General features: G+C 35.9%; 1 protein-coding gene across 3 annotated transcripts in view; it reads left to right on the top strand.

The window, feature by feature from the left end:
* Positions 1 to 25,592, top strand: part of CUL5 (cullin 5) — a 108,076-nt gene that overhangs the window by 48,876 nt on the left and 33,608 nt on the right. For all 3 annotated transcript variants that reach the window (XM_081240205.1, XM_081240204.1, XM_081240206.1), the window contains 4 exons: positions 18,787 to 18,880; positions 20,263 to 20,393; positions 20,646 to 20,753; positions 23,660 to 23,724. In XM_081240205.1, coding sequence (XP_081096331.1) covers positions 18,787 to 18,880; positions 20,263 to 20,393; positions 20,646 to 20,753; positions 23,660 to 23,724 — 398 coding nt within the window. The remainder of the gene's footprint in view (positions 1 to 18,786; positions 18,881 to 20,262; positions 20,394 to 20,645; positions 20,754 to 23,659; positions 23,725 to 25,592) is intronic.

The raw sequence follows: 25,592 nt of genomic DNA, 5'->3' as shown, positions 1-25,592 counted from the left end.
TGCAGGAGGATCAGGTATAAGAATAAATCTTCATAGTGAGGGAGAAAGATGAGTTTAGTTAGAGGGATTTGAATATTTTGAGTTGATTGGTGGGCCTATACCACCTGGATGGGGATGTTGTAAGTTTGTAAGATAGAGTTGTTCTTCTATTCTTATACTCTATTTTAGTTGTATCATATTTGTAGTAAACTTAAAGAAATTCAACTATAGAGGTCCAACTAATACAGTGAGTAAGAGAGAGCAAGAAAAAGAGAATGAGAAAGGTAGAGATAAACAAATACACATGAAAACTTGTATAGAACAGTTAAGTCTCCCTTTCTACTTTAAAATACACACACACATTTTGGGAAAAACTTGAAATAGAAGATGTGAATTTGCTCTTCCATGGATACCAAGTGTGAACATCTTACCAAGCTGAATGATTCCAGAGTTTAAAGATAAGTTTTTGTTTTCTTTCAACAAAGACCCTAAGTGCAATATAGTGTGCTTGCAAAGAAATTGTGCTTTATTGGGGAAGTAAGAGGTCTGTTTGTATGGTTTGTTTTGATTTTCTGCTTATTTTTCTTAAATCAACTATTTTGATTGAAGTATAACATATACAGAAAAGTGTACAAACATCTCAAGTATAAGTGAGTTACCACAAAGTGAACATACCTGTGAAATTACCAGAAAAAGAATTATCAGCAAGTAAGAAACCTTCCATCATGCTCCCTCCACAGTATTATTACCATCTTTTTTTCCAAAGATTCACTTTCCTTTCTCTTAAGAACATAGATTAATATTAATCAGTGACCACTATATAGTTTGTACAGCAAAATTTGGTGCAGAGAAGACATTAAGCATGAAAACTATAGAATTAACTGTAACATTGGGAATTTAAGGCTTAGTGCAGATACACTACTGTATTATATACCTTACTAAGCTAAGGCCATTATACTATATACATAATATTTGTTATATATTTGTTAATTTACAGTTTCTGTTTCCAAAGAGAAATGGTGTGTTAAAGTGAAGTATGTTGTAATGGAAGGAACAGTAAACCAAAAAGTCACCAAGTCCGGAGTTCTAATTTAATATGCATAAAGTATGAACAGTATTATTTGAATAGTTACTAAGAAAAGTCACTTCCATAATTGAAAACTATTCAGAGCAGACTTAATGCCCTAAATTCTGTCTTACAGGAATTATCAGCCATCAGAACATGCTATGCTATATCTTAATGCTTTATTGATAATAGTTTCATCTCTCTTTACCTATTAGGCTATTACTAGTGGAAGACAGTTACCTAATTAGCTCATATGGGGCTACACAATGTTGCACACCAGAATTTAATATTAAAGTATGTACATTTTTGACATTTGTGTTTTCTCTGAAAATTAGGAATTTATTATGATTTATCACTTACCTTTTTTGAATGTTGTAAGTCTTGATCTTAATCTTCTAAACCTGATTACTTTTCAATATCCTAGGAAAACAAACAAATTTCTGGACCAGTGTTCTGTATAATAGAGCAAGTCTCACCTAAGTAGTACCCAATTGTGAGGCCAGGCCTAATAAAGGCCAAATATACATTTCAAGTAATGTTCATATAGTGCTTTGCAGCTTACTGAATTCCTTCCTTGTTTATAAGAGTTTTATTTTGTTCTTTTGGGTATTCTAAACATCTGATTATATCTTTCTTTCTAATATTAATGTCTCTTATTTCCTTCAGTTGATTAAATCTGTTAATGGTTTATTTTAGAAAAATGTTAATAATATTGGGGATCCTTGTCTTCTTTCAGTGTTTGATAGGAGTGCTTCTAAATGGTGCTTCTAAAGCACCATTAAGCATGATGCTTCTTTCTGGCATGATGTATGCATTTTATGATGCTAAGAAAGTACTCACTTATTTTTCTTTTATTAAGAATATTATCAGGAATTATCTACCTTAGCCCTAAATCCATCTTATTTTATGGAGAATCATTAGAGGCATTTCCATGAAGATCATAAACAAGGCAAGGACACCCACTATTTCTACTTCTATTGAACAGCGCATTGGAAGTATTAGCCCATTCAGTTAAACTCAGAAATCAATTAGAGGCATAGAATGGGTAGGCCAAAAGGAAAACTGTCTCATTTTAGAGATGATATGATAGTACTTTGTCTGGAAAACTCCACAGTTGATGATAAAACTCAAACAGTAAAGTAATTCAGGAAAGTGGCAGGATATAAAATTAACATACAAATATCAGTCTTCATATACACAAATAATAAACAGAGGATATAAGGTTAGGGCAAACCTTACTTATAGTAGCAACAACGAAAATTAAATACTTGGGAAAAATCTAGTAAGAAATGTGTGAAACCTGTAAGAGGAAAAGTTTTAGACACTCCAAAGACACAGATATAGACTTGAAAAAATAGAAAGATATCTCTTATTCTGAAATTCTGTGACTTGAAATGATACAGATATCAGTTCTTCTCTAAATTAATCTATATATTTCCTGTAATTCCAATAAAAATACCAACAACTATTTATTGAAATTAGACAAGTTAAAAAAAAGTTCATGTGGAAAAATAAACATGTAAGAATGGCCAGGAAAACACTGGAAAATAAAAACTTTGAAGAGAACTAGCCCTACCAGACATAAAACATACTATATAAATTCTCTGTAATTAAGTGGTGTGGTATTACAATAGAAGAAACAAAAAGAAGATGAAATGAACAGAGAAGAACTACAAAAACAACTAGAAAACAGGTAATAAAAGGGCCATAAGTAAACACATACCAATAATTACTTTATATGTCAGTGGACTAAATGCACTGATCAAAAGACATAGGGAGGGATGGGATTTCCCTGGTGGCACAGTGGTTAATAATCTGCCTGCTGGTGCAGGGGACATGGTTTTGAGCTCTGGTCCAGTAGGATCCCACATACTGTGGAGCAACTAAGCCCATGTGCCACAACTACTGAGCCTGTAAGCCACAACTATTGAGCCCACCTGCCACAACTACTGAAGCCTGTGCGCCTAGAGCCCATGCTCTGCAACAAGAGAAGCCACTGCAATGAGAAGCCCGCACACCACGACAAAGAGTAGCCCCTGCTCACTGCAACTAGAGAAAGCCTGTGCGCAGCAACTAAGACCCAACACAGCCATAAATAAATTAAAAAAAAAAAGACATAGGGAGGCTAATTGGATTAAAAAACAAGACCCTTCAGTATGCTGGCTATAAGAGACTCCCTTTAGGATGAAGAGCACACAGACTGAAAGTGGGTATGAGATAAGTTATTTCATGCAAACAGAAACGACAAGAAAGCAGGAGTAGCAATACTCATTTCAGAAAAAATTAAAACAAAGCCCGTGATGAATGACAAAGAAGGGTAGTATATAATGATAAAGGAATTGATACAAGAAGAGGATATTATACTTGTTAACATATGTGCACCCAATCCAGGAACACCTAAGTATAAAGTAAATACTAACAGATATAAAGGGAGAAATTGACAGTTAATATAGTAATAGTAGGACCCCACTGACATCAGTGGACATGTCATCCAGACAGACAATAAGGCAGCAGAGATCCTGAATGACAGAATAGATGAGTTGGATTTAATTGTTGTCAACAGGACATTCCATCCAAAAAAAAGGGCAGAATAAACATTCTTTTCAAGTGCACATGGAACACTTTCCAGGATAGGTCACATACTAGGTCACGAAACAAGACTTAACAAATTTAAGAGAATAGAAATTATATCAAGAGTTTTTTTTCTAATCACAACAGTGTGAAACTAGAAATCAACCATAGAAAGAAAAGTGGGAAAATAACAAACATGTGGAGACTAAACAACATGCTGCTAAAAATCCAGTGAGTCAATGATGAAACTCAAAGAGGAAATCAGAAAATACCTCTGGACAAATGAAAATGGAAGCACTGCTTTCCAAAATCTGTGGGATGCAGCAAAAGCAGTTCTAAGAGGGACATTCATATAGCAACTTCAAGCCTTCCTCAAAAAACAAGAAAAATCTCAAAGAACGTAACTTACAGCCTAAAAGAAATAGAAAAAGAAGAGCAAACAAAGCCTAAAGTCAGGAGAAGGAAAGAAATAATAAAGATCATAGAGAAAAAAGAAAAGATTAAGAAAACCAAAAGAAAAGATTATTAAAACCAAGAGCTGGTTTTTTGAAAAGATAAACAAAATTGATAAATCTTCAGCCAGGCTCACAAAGAAAAAACGGATAGGATCTGAATAAACAAAATAAGAAATAGGAGAAAGAGCAACTGATACCACAGAGATAAAAAAATAAATGAATTGAAGAGGAGGGAACACTCAGATTCATTCTATGAGGCCTAATACCAATAGCAAACAAAGACACTACAAGAAAAGAAAATTAGAGGCCAATATCTTTCATGAATACAAATGCAAAAATCCTCAACAAAATATTAGCAAATCAAATACAACAATATGTAAAAGGGATCATACACCATGATCAAATTGGATTTATTTCAGGGTCACAAGGATGGTTCAGCATATGCAAATCAGTGTGATACACCACACTAAAGAAAGGAAAGATAAAAATCACAGTATCATCTCAGTAGATGCAGAAAGAGCATTTGAAAAAATTCAACATCTGTTCATAGTAAAAACTCTTATCAAAGTGGGTATAGAGGGAACATAACAAAGGCCATTTACAGCAAACCCTCAGCATAGTACTCTATGGTGAAAAGCTGAAAGGTTACCCACTAAATTCAGGAACAAGATAAGGATGCCCATTCTAGCTGCTTCTATTTAACCTAGTATTGGAAGTCCTAGCCACAGCAGTAAGACAAGAAAAAGAAAAGGTATCCAAATTTAAAGGGAAGAGGTAAAATTGTCACTGTTTGCAGATGACATGATACTCTGTATAGAGAACCATAATGTCTCCGCCCCAAAACTGTTAGAACTAAGAAATGAATTCAGCAAGGTTGCAAAATACAAGATTAATGTACTTATATTTCTGTTGAATTTCTATACACTAATAATGAAATATCAGAGAATGTAAAAACCAATATCATTTAAAATTACATCAAAAAATGTAAATACCTAGGAATAAACTTAACCAAGGAGATTAAAGGCATATACTCTGAAAACTATAAGCCATTGATGAAGGAAATTGAAGATGATTCAAAGAAGTGGAATGATATCCCATGCTTGCATGGATTGGAAGAATTAATATTTTGAAAATGGCCATACTACCCAAAGCAATCTACAGATTTACTGCAATCCCTATTCAAAATACCCGTGACATATTTCACAGAACTAGTACAAATAATCCTAAAATTTATATGGAACCACAAAAGACCCTGAATTGCCAAAGCAATCCAACACTTTCTTCAATAAGTGGTGTCTGGGAAAACTGTATAGCTATGTGTAAAGCAATGAGATTAGAACATTCCCTCACACATGTACAAAATAAGTTCAAAGTAATTTAAAAACATAAATGTAAGACCTGAAACCATAAAACTCCTAAAAGAGAATATATTCAGGATACTTTGTCATAAATCGTAACAATATTTTCTTGGATGAGTCTCCCAAGGCAAAAGAAATGAAAGCAAAAATAAACAAATGGGGCCTAATTAAACTTAAAAGCTTTTGCACAGCGAAGGAAACCATCAAGAAAACGAAAACAATCTGGGAGAAAATATTTGCAAATGATGCAGCCGACAGGGATTAACGAGGATTTGTTAATATCCAAAATGTAGGAACAGCTCATAAAACTCAATATCAGAAGAAGAAACAACCCAATCAAAAAATGGGCAGAAGACCTGAATAGACATTTCTCCAAAGAAGGCATAGAGATGGCTAAAAGGCATATGAAAAGATGTTCAACATTGCTAATTATTAGAGAAATGCAAATCAAAATTACACTGATGTACTACCTCACACCTGTCAGAATGGCTATCATCAAAAAGTTCACAAATAACAACTGTTGGAGAGGATGTGGAGAAAAGGGTACTCTCGTACACTGTTGTTGGGAGTGCAAGTTAGTGCAGCCACTATGGAGAACAGTACGGAGGTTCCTTAAAAAACTGAAAATAGAGTTACTATACTATCCAGCAATCCCACTCCTGGTTATATATCCGGAAAAGACGAAAACTCTTAATTTGAAAGGGTACATGCACCCCAATGTTCATAGCAGTGCTATTTGCAGTAGCCAAGACATGGAAGCCACCCAGGTATCCATCAACAGATGATTGGATTAAGATGTGGGGTGTATGTGTACACACACACACAAACACACACACACAATGGAATATTACTCAGCCATAAAAAAGAATGAAATATTGCCATTTGCAGCAACATAGATGGACCTAGAGATTATTATGCTTAATGAAATAAATCAGAGAAAGACATGCACAGTATGGTATCACTTGCATGTGGAATCTAAATGATACAAATATGCAAAACAGAAACAGAGTCAGATATAGCAAGCAAACTTGTGGTTACCAAAGAGGCAAGGGAAGAGGGGAGAGATAAATTAGGGGTATTGGATTAACAGATACAAACTACTGTATATAAAATAGATAAGTGAGCTTCCCTGGTGGCGCAGTGGTTGAGAGTCTGCCTGCCAATGCAGGGGATGCGGGTTCGTGCCCAGGTCTGGGAAGATCCCACATGCCGCAGAGCGGCTGGGCCCGTGAGCCATGGCCGCTGAGCCTGCACGATTGGAGCCTGTGCTCCGCAATGGGAGAGGCCACAATGGTGAGAGGCCTGTGTACTGCAAAAAAAAAAAAAAAAAGATAAGCAACAAGGATATACTGTATAGTGCAGGGAATTATACCTATTACCTTATAATAACTATAATGGAGTATAGTCTGCAAAAATACTGAATCACTATGCTGTATACCTAACTAACTGTACACCTATCTGAAAGTAATACAATATTTTAAATCAGCTATGAATTGATTTCAATAAAAATACATAAGTTAAAAAAAATAGTGTGATATTGACCCATGAATAGATAGTGGACTAGTGGAATGGAAGAGAAAGTGCAGAATTATATATGACAAAGGTTGGATGTCAAATCAGTGGCAGTAAAGATGGACTTTTTAAAAAATGGTGATGGGATGACTCAGCAGATACTTGGAAAAAGATCTTTAAATCTGTATTTTACACCATTCAGAAAAATAAACCCCAAATAGATCAGGGATCTAAGTGTTAAAAATGGAATCATACACGTATTAGAAGAATTCCTCTTTAACTTTGGCGTAGAGAGAGGGTTTTTTTTTAATGACTCAGAGTTCAGAGTCAGTTAAAGAAAAGACTGACAAATGTGACTATACACTAAAAAAATTGCAATCTTACAAGTTCTCATCATAAGAAAATAAAATTTTTAACTATGTAGTTATTTTATGTATGTATGTTAACTGGACTTAATTGTGGTGACTTAATTCACAATGTATACAATTATCTATTATGTTGCACACCTTAAACTAATGTTATATGGCAATTATACCTCAATAAAAATAAAATAATTTTAAATATTAAAAAATGTGGGCTTCCCTGGTGGCGCAGTGGTTGAGAGTCCGCCTGCCGATACAGGGGACATGGGTTCGTGCCCTGGTCCGGGAAGATCCCACATGCTGCAGAGCGGCTGGGCCCGTGAGCCATGGCCGCTGAGCCTGCACGTCCGGAGCCTGTGCTCCACAACGGGAGAGGCCACAACAGTGAGAGGCCCGCGTACCAAGGAAAAAAAAATTTAAAAATGTAATTGTAAAAAGCACAATCAGCAAAGTTAAAAATCAGCTCACAACCTGGGAAAAAGTATTTGAAATATATGTCACAGACAAAAGCCCAATATCCCTACTATATAAAGTTCTACTGTATAAAGAACTTATAAAAATTGAGGAACAAAAAATGATAAATATCTGGTAGAAAAACGTTGGAAAAAAGATGCAGATATATACTTAATACTGGCCATCAAACATGAAAAAGTGTTCAGATTTTTAGAGAAGAATTCTCTAAAAATGTGGAGGGAAATTGATGATCACTGTTAGGTATGATCACACTAATAGTTGCAGACAAGCTCCACTAATGGATACTAAAATCAGTGGCTAAAGGTTTGAGGTAGAATTGACAGTTTCAGAGTATCTTCCTCAAGATATTTGGTAAGGGAAAAATAGTTACTAGGATGGAGAAACCCAAAAACACTTATCTTAATCAAGTGATCAAGGTTAACGTAACCAGTAATAGGACATATTGATATTATGTACCCCTTGATATGATATACTAAGAAGAGTACAAAATCATTTCTGTTGTATTCTTGTCAAAAATTAGTACTCTTATTCTAATGAGAAAATTTTAGACAATCCCTATTTTTGGGGCAGTCTACAAAATAACTGGCTACTATTCTTTAAAAGTGTCAAGATCCTACCTAAGGAGGCAAAAGACCTGTACACAGAAAACTGTAGGATACTGATGAAAGAAACCAAAATGACACAAACAGATGGCGAGATACACCAAGTTCTTGGATTGGAAGAATTAATATTGTGAAAATGACCATACTACCCAAAGCAATCTACAGATTCAGTGCAATCCCTATCAAATTACCAGTGGCATTTTTCACAGAACTAGAACAAAAAATTTTACAATTTGTGTGGAAACACAAAAGAACCTGAACAGCCAAAGCAATCTTGAGAACAAAAAACGGAGCTGGAGGAATCAGGCTCCCTGACCTCAGACTATACTACAAAGCTACAGTAATCAAGACAGTATGTTACTGGCACAAAAACAGAAATATAGATCCATGGAGCAGAATATAAGCCCAGATATAAACCCACGCACCTATGGTCACCTAATCTATGGGAAAGGAGGCAAAAATACATAATACAATGGAGAAAAGACACCCTCTTCAATAAGTGGTGCTGGGAAAACTGGACATGTAAAGGAATGAAATTAGAACATTCCCTAACACCACACACAAAAATAAACTCAAAATGGATTAAAGACCTAAATGTAAAGCCAGGCACTATAAAACTCTTAAAGGAAAACATAGGCAGAACACTCTGACATAAATCGCAGTGAGATCTTTTTTGACCCACCTCCTAGAGTAATGGAAATAAAAACAAAAATAAACAAATGGGGGCTTCCCTGGTGGCGCAGTGGTTGAGAGTCCGCCTGCCGGTGTAGGGGACATGGGTTCATGCCCTGGTCTGGGAAGATCCCACATGCCTCGGAGTGGCTGGGCCCATGAGCCATGGCCGCTAATCCTGCACGTCCAGAGCCTGTGCTCCGCAATGGGAGAGGCCACAACAGTGAGAGGCCCGTGTACCACAATAAATAAATAAATAAATAAATAAAAATAAACAAATGGGACCTAATTAAAAGCTTTTGCACAACAAAGGAAGCTATAAACAAGACAAAGAGACAACCCTCAGAATGGGAGAAAATATTTGCAAACAAAGCTGACAAAGGATTAATCTCCAAAATATACAAGCAGCTCATGCAGCTCAATATCAAAAAAACGACCTAATCAAAAAATGGGCGGCAGACCTAAATAGAAATTTCTCCAAAAAACATACAGATGGCATGTGGAAAGATGCTTAACATCATGAATTAGTAGAGAAATGCAAATCAAAGCTATGATGAGGTATCACCTCATACGGGTCAGAATGGCCATCATCAAAAAATCTACAAACAAATGCTGGGGAGCGTGTGGAGAAAAGGGACCCCTCATGCACTGTTGGTAGGAGTGTAAATTGATACAGCCATGTAAGTGGAAAACAGTATGAAGCTTCCTTAAAAAACTAAAAATAGAACTATCATATGACCCAGCAATCCCACTACTGGGCATATACCCAGGGAAAACCATAATTCAAAAAGACACATGCTCCCCTGTGTTCTCAGCAGCACTATTTACAATAGCCAGGACATGGAAGCAACCTAAATGTCCATTAACAGAGGAACAGGTAAATAAGATGTGGTATGTGTCTACAATGGAATATTACTCAGCCATAAAAAGGAATGTAATTGGATCATTTGTAGAGACGTGAATGGACCTAGAGACTGTCGTACAGAGTGAAGTCAGAAAAACAAATATCGTATATTAACGCACATATGTGGAATCTAGAAAAATGGTGTAGATGAAATCTATTTGCAAAGCAGAAATAGAGACCCAGAGGTAGAGAACTAATATATGGATACCAAGAGGGAAAGAGGAGGATGGGAGGAACTGGGAGATTGGGATTGACATATACACTATTGATACTGTGTATAAAATAGTTGACTAATGAGAACATATTGTATAATACAGGGAACTCTACTTAATGCACTGTGGTGGCCTAAATGGGAAGGAAATCCAAAAAAAGAAGGAACATATGTATATGTATAGCTGATTCATTTTGCTGTATAGTAGAAACTAACAGAACATTGTAAAGCGACTATATGCCAATAAAAATTAAATAAATGTGTCCAGATCATAACACACACACACAGACCAAGAAATTGTCACAGATTGGAGGAGACTAGGAAAACTAACAACAAAATGTAATCTGGGTTTGTAGATAGCATCCTGGAATAGGAAAGGCTGGTGAATTTCTGATAAGGTCTGTAGTTAATTAAGATTGTACAAATATTATTTTCCTGGTTTTGATAGTTGTGCTGTAGTTATGTAAAAAGTTACCATTATGGGAAATAGGGTGATGGATGTATAGGCACTCTGCTATTTTTACAACTTTTATGTAAGGCTGAAATCAAAATAAAATGTAAAAAAATAAAGAATATTTTGAAGAATGCCTTTATTATTTGGGAAGCATCAATGGAGATGATCATGTGGCATTTTCCTCCGTTGAACTAATTCAGGAAATCACATTAACAGAGTTCCTAACATAATAGCATTCTTTCATTTTAGGATAGAACAGAAAGTCCCCCTGCCTTTTTTTTTTTTTTTTTTTTTTGGCCACACTGTGCAGCATGTGGGATCCTAGTTCCCCAACCAGGGATTGAACCCGTGCCCCCTGCAGTGGAAGTGTGGAGTCTTAACAACTGGACCTCCAGGGAAGTCCCAAAGTCCCATTTTTAATGAATAAAAATTTATACCCCAAAGGGATTTTGACATACTATATAGCCAATAAAAGTTTCTCTCAAGATATTTCTGTTTTTTATACATAAAATGTTTAAATGTTTGGTTTAGCATGTAATCACAATATTTTTAGGATCCTTTTATAGATTTATCCTAATTCAACTTTCATTTGGATTTGCTTGTCGTCAGTACAGCAGATTCTAATAGAAATGAATCAAAGAAAAGTGAGTTATGCTGTGAGTTGTTTAGATAGGCTAATATATTGATATTTTGAACTGAAATCTCTAGGCCAGAGATTTTCAATGAAGATACTATCTACCTCCAGCTAGTGTTATAGAAATTTGTGGAGGTTTTTTTTTTTTTTGGTTGTCACAATGATTGATTTTTAGTGAATGGAGTCCAGGAATGCTGCATATCTCACAGTGCTCAGACTGTCCCACATAAATAAGAATTAGCCCATATCCCCAAAATAATATTCAGTGGTCCCCTAGCCACCCATGTAAATGAAAATCTTGTTTACACTTAGATATCTGAGTCTAGAATTCAATTTCATTTTACTTTTAAACCAAAACATTTTTGCATGATATTAGTAATACGCTTCATTTTCTAAGTATATTATTGTGTAAATTGAGCAATGAAAATATATTTTTTGTTTGGAATCTTAAATTTTTTTCACTGTTGGAAATTTATATCATCTATAGTGATACTGCTCATGGTATCTGAGTCACCAATGAACCTGTGTTAAATTGAAGTCAGGACCATGAATGCTGCCAGTTTGTCCCTGCAATTTGTGACCTGAGAGGAGTCTTGTCCCACCGGTTTTAATTAGCCTAGCTCTAATTGGCCTAGCTTGGGTTGAGTGCCCAAACTTGGATCAAATGCTTTGTGTGTGTGTCTTTGTACACATGTGTAAGTATGCTTGAGTTGTCAATGTGTTTGTAGTAGGTATGATACAGTAATACTTGACTCATCCAGAAGATAACCCTTTTAGCAACTTTAGCTACTTGCAGTTCAGTGGAGAACTTAAAAAGTTACGCCAAGAGTTCTGAGCAGCTGCATTGCATTAGATATCTGACAGGCCCAGTCTTCAACTTTTACTTATAGGAGAACAACTTAGCCCCACCCAGATCCAGCTTAGCCCCAACACAATTCTAATGAGCTTGATTATCACTGGATGGGCCTCTAGCAGATGAGCACGGTATATTAGTAAAACCGGGTAAGAGGCTTCAGAGCTGTGCTGCTTGAAGAGGCATTATTGACAGAAAAGTGACAGGTAACAGTAAGAAAAGAATGAGAAAAAATATTTTTTTTAATTACTTAAAATTTTTTTTCTGTGGCTATTAGTATTTTAGGTGATAGTACTGTATAGCTTGGTTTTACCTGAAGGCAGTCATTTATTATTTATTATGCACCTAAACTATGTCAGGCCTTGTGCTAGTGGGGATAAGAAGATAGAACGGGTTCCTATCTTCAAAGTAACACTAGAATAAAATGGATTGTTTATACAGTGGAATAATGGAATAGAGAGTGAAATGGTGATGGCAAGTCTTCATTTCTTCTCATTGACCAGAGCTCTGATAGGGAAGCAGTGTATTACACTGGTTAGGGACATACATGTTGGAAGAAGATGAGGATTTGAATTCCATTGTCATTTTACCAGCTGTATGCCCTTTGGCAAGTTCTTCAACCTTTGTAATCCTTGTTTCCCTAACTGTAAAGTGGGGTAATACCCACTTGTGTTTAATAAACTACTATATCAAAACATTTAAGTGCTGTGCCTGGCATGGTAGTTTTTACTGTTAGGGCTGTGGTTTACAGAAGTTGCTTACTGATTCTCAGACAGATGGACACTACTTTGCTACCTGTGCAAAATATTGATAAAGAATGGAATTACCAACAAGGTTACAAGTCATAAGTTGTTAACATTAAAGTAAGTAAAGTACTTGTTAACCTTCAGTATTTAAGTATATTAAGGGTGGTATTTAGAAAGTCAGGGTGAGTCTAACTGACTCCATTGGTCTATGTAGAGAGTTACTTGTGTAACTAGTTGAGAAATGAAGCAAGAAACACTGGTTATAAAGGTTTAAAAAAACCTTTAAAAAAAAACAAGAGAAGTTAATTTTGAGAATAGCCTACCACACATGGAATTAATGAATTCTTGAATACATACACATATCCTTGTATGGTTAGAGAGCTGATAATGATACAGTAGAAAAGGTGGAGTAATCTAGGATGATTTTTAATTCAACTCCTCTATTTTATAGCTAAGGCAAAAGCAAACTATTACTTATAGGAAATTACATAACTAACAAAAATCAGAACTGTTCCTATTGTTTTTATTAAACTTCAGTGAAGTAGCATTAATTGTGCAAATCGAATACCACTAAAAATAGACTAGTACATCAGTTAGCCTACGTATCCCACCTTTCTCATCTTCACAGAGCTATGCATTCATTCATTCAACAAATACTGAGTGCCTGCTGTGTTTTATGGCAGGCATCATCTTTGAAGAGTTTTGCTATAAAGGAAGGTAAAACATCAAGCACGTTGATAGTTAAAGTGTTTCACCTTGCAGACCTCTGGGGAGATTGCTTTGGATTTAGAAGTTGTGCTCATCTCAGGCAAAATACAGGAGTTGATGACATATGGCAAAAAGTTTTTTTCTTCACGGAAGCTAGCAAAAGGAGACAGAAAGGGAATACAAGGTGAGAGAGATGGTTTATCACTATCCTTTCCATTCAAGATGTATTTTTCAAATAACAAGTATATACTCAGGGTTGACTCTGTATGTAGAACTTTGGTAAATGATGGGGAGAAAAATACAAAAGAGGAATAACATGGTCCCTGCCCTCAAGGAACTGACCCTTTTGTTAAGACAAGACTCTGGAGATAAGGAGAGAACTCTATCAAGCAACCTCCCTTACTTTTTGCCTACATAAAATAGTTTTCTAAAGGATTTTCAATACACAGGGATCTATACCATGATTCTCTCTCTCTCTCTCTTTTTTTTTTTTTTTGCGGTACACGGGCCTCTAACTGTTGTGGCCTCTCCTGTTGCGGAGCACAGGCTCCGGACGCACAGGCTCAGCAGCCATGGCTCACGGGCCCAGCCGCTCCGCGGCGTGAGGGATCTTCCCGGACCCGGGCACGAACCCGTGCCCCCTGCAAGGGCAGGCGGACTCTCAACCACTGCACCACCAGGGAAGCCCTTCTCTTTATTTTTTTAAAAAATATTTGTTATGAAACTTTTCAAATATTTTCAGAAGTAGAGAAAATAGTGTAATGAACCCCACCTTCCAAACCTAGCCAGCAGATTCAACAATGATCATTTTGTCATACTTGCTTGGTTGATCCTTTTCTTCTTTTCTTTCCTGTTTTCCCTTTCCTCCTCTCCTATCCTTTCTTTTTCTTTCCTTCCCTTTCCTTCTTTTCTTTCTTTCTTTATTTTTTTTTTTTTTTTTCTTTTTGCGGTATGCGGGCCTCTCACTGTTGTGGCCTCTCCCGTTGCGGAGCACAGGCTCCGGATGCGCAGGCCCAGCGGCCATGGCTCACGGGCCCAGCCGCTCCGCGGCATATGGGATCCTCCCAGACCGGGGCACGAACCCGTATCCCCTGCATCGGCAGGCGGACTCTCAACCACTGCGCCACCAGGGAGGCCCTCTTTCTTTATTTTTTTTAAATTAAAAAAAAAAAATTATTTTTTTTTTTTGACCGAGCTGTGCAGCTTGCAGGATCTTAGTTCCCTGATTAGGGATTGAATCCGGGCCCTGGCAGTGAAAATGTCAAGTCCTAACCACTGGACTGCCAGGGAATTCCATCTTTTCTTTCTTTTCTCTCTTGCTTCCTTTCCTCTTGCATTTAAAGAAGTTATGATGTACATTTTTACTCTAAATACTTCTATATTATAACATTTTTAATGCCTGTATATATTTCATCATATATATGTACTATAATATACCTAACTACTTCTCTAATGATGGGAATTTTCATTATTATTTGTTATTATTATGTTTTTTTTAATAAATAGTACTTCCTGGAATGTATTTACATGCTTATATCTTTATATCTTATATCCTGATATATTTTTAACATCTTTATGCATACATCTTTCTTACATGTGGCATTCTCTTGGAATGGAATTTCCTGGAAATGAGATTGCTGAAGCAAAGGGTATGCACCTTTTACAGATTGCTATATAACACCAAACTGATTTTCAGAAATGTTGTAATTCTGATTCCCATTAACAATATGCCTGTTTATCTTTGCTGATCTGGGTTTTTTTCTATTAAAAAACCCAGATCAGCAAAGATAAATAGGCATATTGGCAGTCTATTAATTTTGCCAATTTACCAAATTACTAGGGGACTTCCCTGGCAGTCCAGTGGTTAAGACTCTGCGCTTCCAATGCACGGGGTGCGTGTTCAATCGCTGGTTGGGAAACTAAGATCCCACATGCTGCATGGCGCAGCCCAAAAAAAAAAATTGCTAATGAGGCTGGGCATCTTTATTTTTTTAGGATTGACATTAATAGTTTAATTCAAGGGAATATCCATCTGCTAGTTCCTATCATTAAGAAAATTGGATTTTCCACTACTTTATTCTTATTATGGACCATTTGTATTTCTTCTTTTGTGAGTTGAGGCTACTCTTTCATTATTTTACTTCTTTATTCAAAAAACCATAGTATCTTGATTTCCTATCTCTGATTTTCAAGGCCCTTCATAATTTGGCCATAACTTATTTTTCTAACTTAATACTGTCCAGTAACAGTCATTCTACCCAATAAGGAATATTTCCTTATTCATATACCTCATTCTATTTGTTTTTTTCTTGGATTCATTCTTTTTAAGTAATGTTTTACTTTTCTTTTCTGCCTATTCAAATCCTTCAGAATTCTTAAGGCCCATCTTGTGAGTCTCCCCAAATACTCTAGCCTTCATCCATTTCCTGTTATTTGAATTCCCACTGTACCAATTGTTTCTACAACTTGATTTAGTAGCATATTATAGGCTACTTTGTTGTGTTATTTATCAAGCACCAAATGTGTTGAGTCCATGAATATATAGCTGGATGGAACACAGTCTCTGTCCCTGTGAAGTTTATTTATAGTGTAGTAATAATGTGTTTATTTCCATCTCTTTGCTTTATTGGTGAAATTGAACTTTTCATATACCTCTGTTATGTATGAAGTATGCACACATTTTAGATACACTGTAGTTACATATCCCCAACTGGATTGTAAGAGCATTGAGTGTATAAACCATGTTTTATCTTCTCTATTCCTTACAACACTTAACTCATTTCTGAGCACATAGCCATTACTAAGTATATACTTGCTCTCTTAATGTAGTATCAAAAGTTGTAGGCTTGGAGTCACATACCTGGCCTCATATTGCAGCTCAAGACCTTATGAACTAATTGTGTAACATTTGTAAGTTACTTAGCCTCTGTAAGCTTGTTTCCTCGTATGTTAAATATCTGCTTCATAAGGTTTTCATGAGTTAAATGACATATTGGTTAATCAGATAATGTATGTAAAGCATTTAGCACAATGCTTCGTACAGAGTAGGTGCTCATTAAAAGATATTTGTTATTATAATAACTTGTTTAACCTTTCAAGCTAGAAAGTGTTTCAGTAAGCTTTATATCCCTAACTCCTTTCATCTAAGCAGTTACCAAATTCTGCTCAGTTTACTTCAACTATCTTGTCAATTTAGCTTCTCGTTTATGTTATGTTGTTATGTTATATTATTTTTTTGGTCGCACCACGTGGCTTGCAGGATCTTGGTTCTCTGACCAGGGATTGAACCGAGACCCATGGCAGTAAGAGCCCGAGTCCTAACCACTGGACACCTAGCTTCCCTAGTCTCTCCTTTAAATCCTCATTGTAACCCACAATAAGAAATACATTTTTTATTGTGACTTAATATATGCTTTGTTTATTTGCTCATATCTGAAACAATGTTATGAAATAATATTCGTTGTTTTTATATGTGATTCACTCTGATTTTTTTTTTCTGTTCTATATTAAAAAAAAAAACCAAGCTGGTCGCAGCCATTAAAACATTTCACAACAGTTTGAAACACATGACACACGATTTTTGGAGTCTGCAAAATTTGGACTACTCCTGAACTAGATTATGTTCAAGTGTAAATTTTCAGTGCGAAAACAGATTATTTTAGAAAACAGAAAATAGAGCTTATTTTAGAAAACAGAGCTTGATCTGATTGCACTTTCTCTTTCTTCTTCATTAGTTGTATATAATTAGATTTACCTATTCTCTGTCGAAGGTGGGAGTGTTCCATTGTGCATATTCCAGAGCTGGTATAGAATGAGATTACTCAGTAATTGGGGCAGAACTTCCCACCTTGGCAGAAATTTCTCAACCACTTCATATGTGTGTTGTTTTTCTTAGGAGAGAAATTGACATACATGGACTTTAAAGTCATTAGTGTAATTCTCATAGAGGGAGGAACCTGAAAAAAAACCCTTTTATTATGGAAATTTTTTAACATTTTAAAAAGTGGAAACAGCGATATAATGAATCTCCATTACCTAAATTTAACTTCAGTAATTTAACAACATTATGTCAATTCCAAGAGGAATTTTTAGCAAAGAACTTTTAAGGCACACACAATTCCCTTCCTTAATACAGACAGATGATCTGTTTTTCAGAAGAGAGATATCAGCCTTAGTGTACCTTGTGTTAGTAATCACAACCTGTTCATTTTGATACCTGCAAGGAGTGTAAATATATGACACGAAGGAGCAGTGATGGAGTGGAGCCAGCCAGAACATTAGACCCTGACCATCTTACTTGGAATCTTTCAACAGCCATGTTTGCCAGTCTCCCTACCACCACTCAGTACCACCTACCTTGCTGACGTTAGACTGACCTTTTAAAAATGACTTGGTGGGGGAATAGAAGCTCATTACATTTATCTTCTGTTTAAAACCTTCCCTACCTATAGAGTAAAATTCCAAACCATAGATTTTCGTTCATAATCTGGCTCCAGTCTACCTTTCTAGCTTTCTCTCCCACTGTCTCTTCATATTCAGCTTTTTTTTCTTAGAATACCCAATCCATTTTAAGATTTGTACTTACTTTTCAAGATCCAATTTAGATTTCATCTTGTGGATGAGACCTTTTTAACTACCCAGAAAAAAATAGTACTTCCTTTTTTTCTGTTTGTGTGTGTTTTGCCACTTAACTGAGTCATATTTATTAAAGTTTGCTTCCCTCCCCACCCTCAATAAGACAGTGATCTTCTCCAAAGCAGAGGTTATAGCTTATTCTTCTTTGTATCCTACACTTCTTTGGTGCTCACAGCAATGAAACCTACTATGTGTTGAATGGATGTTCATACTTCTAGCATTTTAGAATCTAACTCCAATACAGGTTCTCTCCAGATAAGAGTTCATTAAAGTTTAGTTTTTCAGTTTGTTTTGTAGATTAAAAAGTTTTTTTCCCTCCCCTTGTTGGGGACTTTCATTAAAATTTCTAAAGAGAACCTAAGTTCTATAGCCTTTTCCTTAGGGGGAAGTATGCTTTGGTAAACTAAAATAGAGTATCCATCTTCAACAATCCTCTAGTAAAGGTAAGTAAAATCTACTTTCAGTATTCTTAGTTTTTTGCTGTTGTTGAACATTGTGGTTTTGTGGGACTATGAAGCAAAATGGAGTGGAATAGATTTGTGCCTTACTGTTGCTTATAATAGCCTTGACCAATTTTTGATGTATTTCAGCTCATGGAATGCTGTGTAAATGCCCTGGTGACATCCTTTAAAGAGACTATCTTAGCAGAGTGCCAAGGCATGATCAAGCGAAATGAAACTGAAAGTAGGTAAAACATCCCATAAAGTTCTCATACTCTTTTAAGAGGATATCTTTGAAGCACATCACTTTTAATAAATTGCTGTTAGATCATTCTTTTATACATAGGTATTTTTGTTATGGCAAACTGCATAAAGAAAATGATAAAAATATTTAGCATAGTTAGAGACACTGTAAAGAAAATCTTTATAAACTTATGTTTTAAGCATTTCTCCCCCTTAGGTATCAGTATGTTTGTGTGCGCTCACATGCGAATTTCAATTTGTTCTCAGAAGTAGGATACTGTTTTAAAGGCTATTTTAAATGGTAAACATATGGTATAGGATAGAACTAGGTATTTTGACTTTTGTGTGGAACCTTGTGGCAAATATTTTTAAAAAGTAATAAAACACTCTATGTTGGTAATCTTCATCCCTCTCCCCCTAGATATCTTATAATTTAAGATTTCTGAAGTGTATTTTTTATTACTTAAGTGTTATTTTTTTATTACTTAAATATGATAAAGTTCTGTTTTGGGAGGTAGCAAGTACATTAATACCAAAAAGAATACAGTAAAAATTACCCATATCCTTACTACTCAGAGACAACCACTTTAACATTTTGATGTATTACTCTCTAGATTTCATTGCATAAAATTGCAAGGTCCTATTTAATCTCTAGTTGTCTTTCAAGTAGGTATTTCAGTTCACTTACGGCTATACACTCTTCAGAAGTATTTTGGAGTAAAAGCAAGCTTCTCATTTGGCATAAAGGAAATAGTTTGAATTTCTGTATGCCAAACTAAGTAGAGTTATGTCTGATCCAAGGTGGACTCCCTTCAAAAGGATTTATTTAGTGGTAAACATTCTGTGAGGTAAGGTTATTGTGAAGGTCAGTTAAATGGGATAATAGGAGAAAGTGCTTTTTGCAAACTGAAAAATTCTTTATGAATACAGTTTTATATTACCTTGTTACTCTGAACAATCTGAGGACATTACCCCTTAGTGATGTGACTGTATTGTATATTTAACCTTGCATCTACTTTATGAAATGTAACTAATTTTCTGTGTAAACTTTTGTATTTCTTAGAATAAATATATTCCATTGCATTGAAGGTCAAATGACTCACCTTTTAAGAGGAGTTGGGTTTTGCAGTGTGTGATCACTTTAATTAGAGTTTCTTTTAAAAATAATATTTGTCAGACTGAGATGGTAGATCAGGAAGTTATAGTACTTACTATAACAACTCCTAAGCTAATTGCACCCACAGAATACTATTAAAGCTATCAACTTCCAGCTAATATTTCCCCACACTCTTATTATCATAGGCATTCTAGATCCATGATACAAATAGAGATAGTCTGTTCTGATGGATGAAATGATTACATGGGTGTGTTCTATCGTTTCAGAATTACATTTGATGTTTTCATTAATGGACAAAGTTCCTAATGGGATAGAGCCAATGTTGAAAGACTTGGAGGAACATATCATCAGTGCAGGCCTGGCAGATATGGTAGCAGCTGCTGAAACTATTACTACTGTAAGTTCTCCTCAGTGACAATGATAGATATATATCAAAGTTATTTAGTAAATGCAGGATAGGGTATTTAAACTCGGGTATTTTAAATTGATGGCAAAACAGTGATGTTGGAACACCTTTCTTAATAAGAAAAAAATATTTCAGAAAAGTTCCCAAATTTTAAAGCTATAGTTTGTTATAAAAATTATGTTTATATTTTCTCATTTTTTGTATTTTTTTAACTCAACTTAATATACAATACTTTATTTTTAGGACTCTGAGAAATACGTTGAGCAGTTACTTACACTGTTTAATAGATTTAGTAGACTTGTCAAAGAAGCTTTTCAAGATGATCCACGATTTCTTACTGCAAGAGACAAGGTATATATTCCTGTATGTTAACACTTGTCATAATTTAATTTTAATAAGAAACTTGCATCATTATGCTATTAAATTACACACTAAAAAACCTAGCAACTCTGATTTTTCATCAGTGGAGGACAACCATATTATATTTGGTTTCTTATATGCTTTTGTAAGCATTGGGTATGCATGTGAACCAGAATTTAGCTAGAAAGTTGCTTTCTTAATTTTTCAAGAATGTTTTCCTGTTTTTGAATATTATTGATTATTTAATTCTTATTCATCCTTCCTTTAAGACTCAGCTCAAAGTATACTTCTCCTGGAATTTCCTTGATACTCTGCCTCCCCCCATATCTCTCTGCCCTGTTTCCTTTCACAGGGCTCTTGTGAGAGTTGTATCACATTTATCCTTTCTTTCCATACCTTCTTTCCCATCATTATAGTCGAGGATAATCATAATGAAACAGTATTATCCTTAGAGTCATTATCATTTTATTATTTTAAAATAATTTATTTATTTTATTTTATTATTTATTTATTTAATTTTGGCTGCGTTGGGTCTTCATTGCTGCACGTGGGCTTTCTCTAGTTGCGGTGAGCGGAGGCTACTCTTCATTGTGGTGCACTGGCTTCTCCTTGAGCTGGCTTCTTTTGTTGCGGAGCATGGGCTCTAGACGTGCGGGCTTCAGTAGTTGTGGCGCGAGGGCTCAGTAGTTGTGGCTCACGGGCTGTAGAGCACAGGCTCAGTAGTTGTGGTGCACGGGCTTAGTTGCTCCGCGGCATGTGAGATCTTCCCGGAGCAGGGCTCGAACCCATGTCCTCTGCATTGGCAGGCGGATTCTTAACCACTGCACCACCAGGGAAGCCCCGTATCTTTTTAAATATCATAAACCTATCACTAGAATTACCATTAGTTTTTCCCCCTCTTCAACTACCTTTCCTTACTTCCCAAGTGAAATTATTTCCTAGACTCTAAAAACACAATCAACTTTCTCCAGTAGCATTTTTTTAAAATTACTGTCTGTCTACCTTTAGATAAATAAATGGGTAGAAAGGAAGGTAGGTAGGTAGGTAGGTAGGTACATAGGTAGATAAAGTAGGAAAAGGGTTAAGGGAGTATGGAGGTAATGAGGTCATTTGAAATATTAAATTGAGTGGCCTGCAAAGGCTTTATATGAGGTGACATTCAAATCAAGATTGAAGTTGATTAAGGAATATGTCATGTGGCTCTCTGAGGGAATAATACTCTAGCCTGAGGGGAGAGCAAATGCAAAGGCTCTAAGGCAGGATTATACCTGTCATGTTCCAGAACCAGAGAAGAAAGAGATCATTGTGGCCAGAGTGGATTGAGTGAGGGGGAGAATAGTAGGAAATCAGAGATAAGTAGTCAGAGATAACAGGAGGCCAGATCATGTAAGACTGAGCCATGGTAAGGAGTTTCATTTCTACTCTGAGTAGGATAGAAAATCATAGAAAGATCTTGAACCAAATGACAGGATCTCACTTACATTTTATCAGGATCACCTGCCTGCTGCAGAAAGCATAGACTGAAGGGGGCAAGAGAGGAAGCAAGGAAATGGGTTAAGAATCTATTTAAGTAATTTAGTTAAGTAATGACGGAAGCTCTGCCCAGAACGATAGTAGGTGAAGGTAGTCAAAAGTGGTTGGATTTTGATTATATTGTAAAAATAGGCTATACAGGACTTGCTAATGGAATCAGATGTGGAATGTGATAGAAAGAGATCAGTCAAGGATGACACTCAGATTTTTGTTCTGATCAATTAGAAGTATATGCTTGCTGAGATGAAGGAAGATGAAGACTTTGGGAGAAGCAGGTTTGGGGGAGATGGTTGAAGAGAGATTAGGAACTCAGTTCTGGACAAGTTAACTTTGAAATGCTTATTAAACATCCATATGGCAACATCAAATCTGGAGCTTAAGGGAGGGGATGGGCCTGCAAAAATAAATCTGGGAGCTTCAGCATATAGATGGTTTTTAAAGCATTGACAGTGGCTATGATCTCCAAAGTAAGAGTGAAGATAGCAGAGAGAAGAGATCCAAGGACTGATCTGGGGCATTTTAAAGTTAGTTATCAGAACGATAAGGAACCAGCCATCTTTCCTGAGGAGAGAGGAGAATGAATGGAATGACCAGGAGAGTGCTGTGCTAGAAAACAAGTGGAAAAAGCACTTTCCAGGAGGAGGGCAGGATCTGCTGTTTTAAAATGCTGCTGATAGGTCAGATAAGATGGGGATTAACCATTGTCTTCAGCAACATGGAGGTTGTTAGTGACTTTGACAAGAATGATCAGTTGGAGTAGTAGTGTGAAAGCCTGTTTAGAACAGTTTCAGATAAGAATGGTAGTAGAGAAATTAGCGACAGTGAGTTAGATAATTCTTCTAGGAGTTTAGCTTAAAGAGAGGGAGAGAAATATGGGGCAGTAGCTGAAGGTGGACAAAGCCAAGAGAGAATTTTTAAGATTTAAAGAATAATATATATGCATATTGAGGCTGTAGAAATAATGGAGGGGGGAAAATTGATGATACAGGAGAAAAAGGAGGGAATTCTGATTACTTCCGTTTTCTCAATGAATTAGGAAACCACATCATCAGCTGAGAGTATGCATGGGAGAGGAAATACTGGAGGTTTGAAGAGAAAGGAGGTGGTATGAAAATGTTTTCTAGGAGAATGTGTGGACAAGAGAAAATGTTACGGTTGTCAGGCAGCATTAAGACCTCACTTGAGAACAGTGATAATCATAACATGAGAAAGAGCATGTTGAAATCATTGACTTGAAAAATTCTATCAGGCCAGATACATCATTAAAAATAAAAACTAATTTGTATTTTATGTATTTTTAGAATTATAATTATCTATTTTAAGTATAAAAATAATGTTTATATCTTATTTTATATTATTTGCAGGCATATAAAGCAGTTGTTAATGATGCTACCATATTTAAACTTGAATTACCTTTGAAGCAGAAAGGGTAAGTCTTTTAAATCATAGGTTTAAAATTCTTACACTAAAATTCTTAAATTTTTTGGAGTGTATTGTATGTTATTGGATATGCAGAGTGCCCTGTTTCCCTAATCCTATCAGGTTTGTTTTTCATTTTTTTAACTTTTATGATTTTTCTGCCTTTGATTATTAAAAATTCTGTCTTGATTTTAAATTTTATATTATCTCCTCTTATGACCAAAGAATGTTGAACTTATTTTTTTAAGTGAAAAAACGTTTTGTTCTTAATCTTTTTGAATCTCTTCTTGTTTTTCCCTCCTCGTTATTCACCAAAGTTATTTTATAACCTACAAAAGCATAGAATATGACTCTATTCACCATAATGATTTTAAGGGAAATCAATTTTAATGTAAATTTTTATATATTTTTTTAGTTGATCTCTCATTGGTGAGATCTCGTCTCAAGTAAGATAGATTTATTTGTGCTACTACTATTACAGAAAATCTGAAAATGAAAAGTTAATGAAATATTAATTAATCTGAGCTAGTTATAGTATCTTCAGAGTTGTACTAGGTAGTGCTAAAGGTTAATTGGAAAAATCTTCTTTCTTAATCTTAAATAAATTTTATACACAATGCTAAAATATTCGAAAATAGCATTTCTCAAGAAGGAAAAGTAATTGTTCAGGGCTTTGTTGGTTTTTTTATCCAATCATTTTCATTTTGTATTTTTTTGAACCGTGTAAGTTATTTGCGTGCTGTCACAGTGGAAGACACCTGGGTCATACAGTTTTATTGGCATTCTTTAGAAGGGCATTTATTGTGTGCTCTTTATAAATATGAAACATATAACACTACATCTTGGAGATCTCTTCATATGAATACATAAAGGTCTTATTCTACTCTACTCCCAGCATTTTTAATGAAAATTTTCAAACTGAAGAGTAAAGTCACTCTGTTGCTTTATTTATATGTATATGTATCTTTATATGTATATGTATATTAATATGTATATTTATTTATATGTATCTCCCTATACATCCATCAGTCAACTTTTAAATGCATTTCAAAAGAAGTTGCAAGCATCAGTAAACTTCGCTCCCTAAACACTTTAGCATGCAGTCATTAATTGAATTTTGTGTTTGTTTTGAGATAAAATTTACCTACAGTCATATCCATAAATCTTAGGTATATAATTTTGTCAGGTTTGACAAATGCCTGCATCCCTATTAAGATACACAATATCTTCATCATCCTTGAGAATTACCTCATGTCCATTCCCAATCAGTCCCACCTCCTTCCAGAAGGCAACTATTGTTCTGATTATTTCAACATAGGTTAGTTTTTTTTTTTTTTGTGGTACGCGGGCCTCTCACCGCTGTGGCCTCTCCCGCCGTGGAGCACAGGCTCCGGACACGCATGCCCAGCGGCCATGGCTCACGGGCCCAGCCACTCCGTGGCATGTGGGATCTTCCCGGACCGGGGCACGAACCCGTGTCCCCTGCATCGGCAGGCGGACCCTCAACCACTGCGCCACCAGGGAAGCCCAACATAGGTTAGTTTTGCCTGATCTAGGACTACATATAAATGGAATTCATACAATATGTACTTTTTGTGTACAGCTTTTTTCAACTCAGCATAGCGTTTTTAAAATTTATCCATGTTTTTTGTATCACAGTGGTTTGCTTGCTAAAGTGGTTGTACTGTTTTACACTCCCACCAGCAAAGTATAAGAATACCACTTAGGGGCTTCCCTGGTGACGCAGTGGTTGAGAGTCCGCCTGCCGATGCAGGGGACACGGGTTCGTGCCCCGGTCTGGGAAGATCCCACATGCCGCAGAGCGGCTGGGCCCGTGAGCCATGGCCGTTGAGCCTGCACGTCCGGAGCCTGTGCTCC

Source organism: Mesoplodon bidens (genome assembly GCF_964165515.1).
Source record: "Mesoplodon bidens genome assembly, chromosome: 7".
Lineage (NCBI taxonomy): Eukaryota > Metazoa > Chordata > Mammalia > Artiodactyla > Ziphiidae > Mesoplodon > Mesoplodon bidens.
The sequence above is the reverse complement of the archived record's forward strand: the minus strand, read 5'-3'. Positions and strand labels throughout refer to the sequence as shown.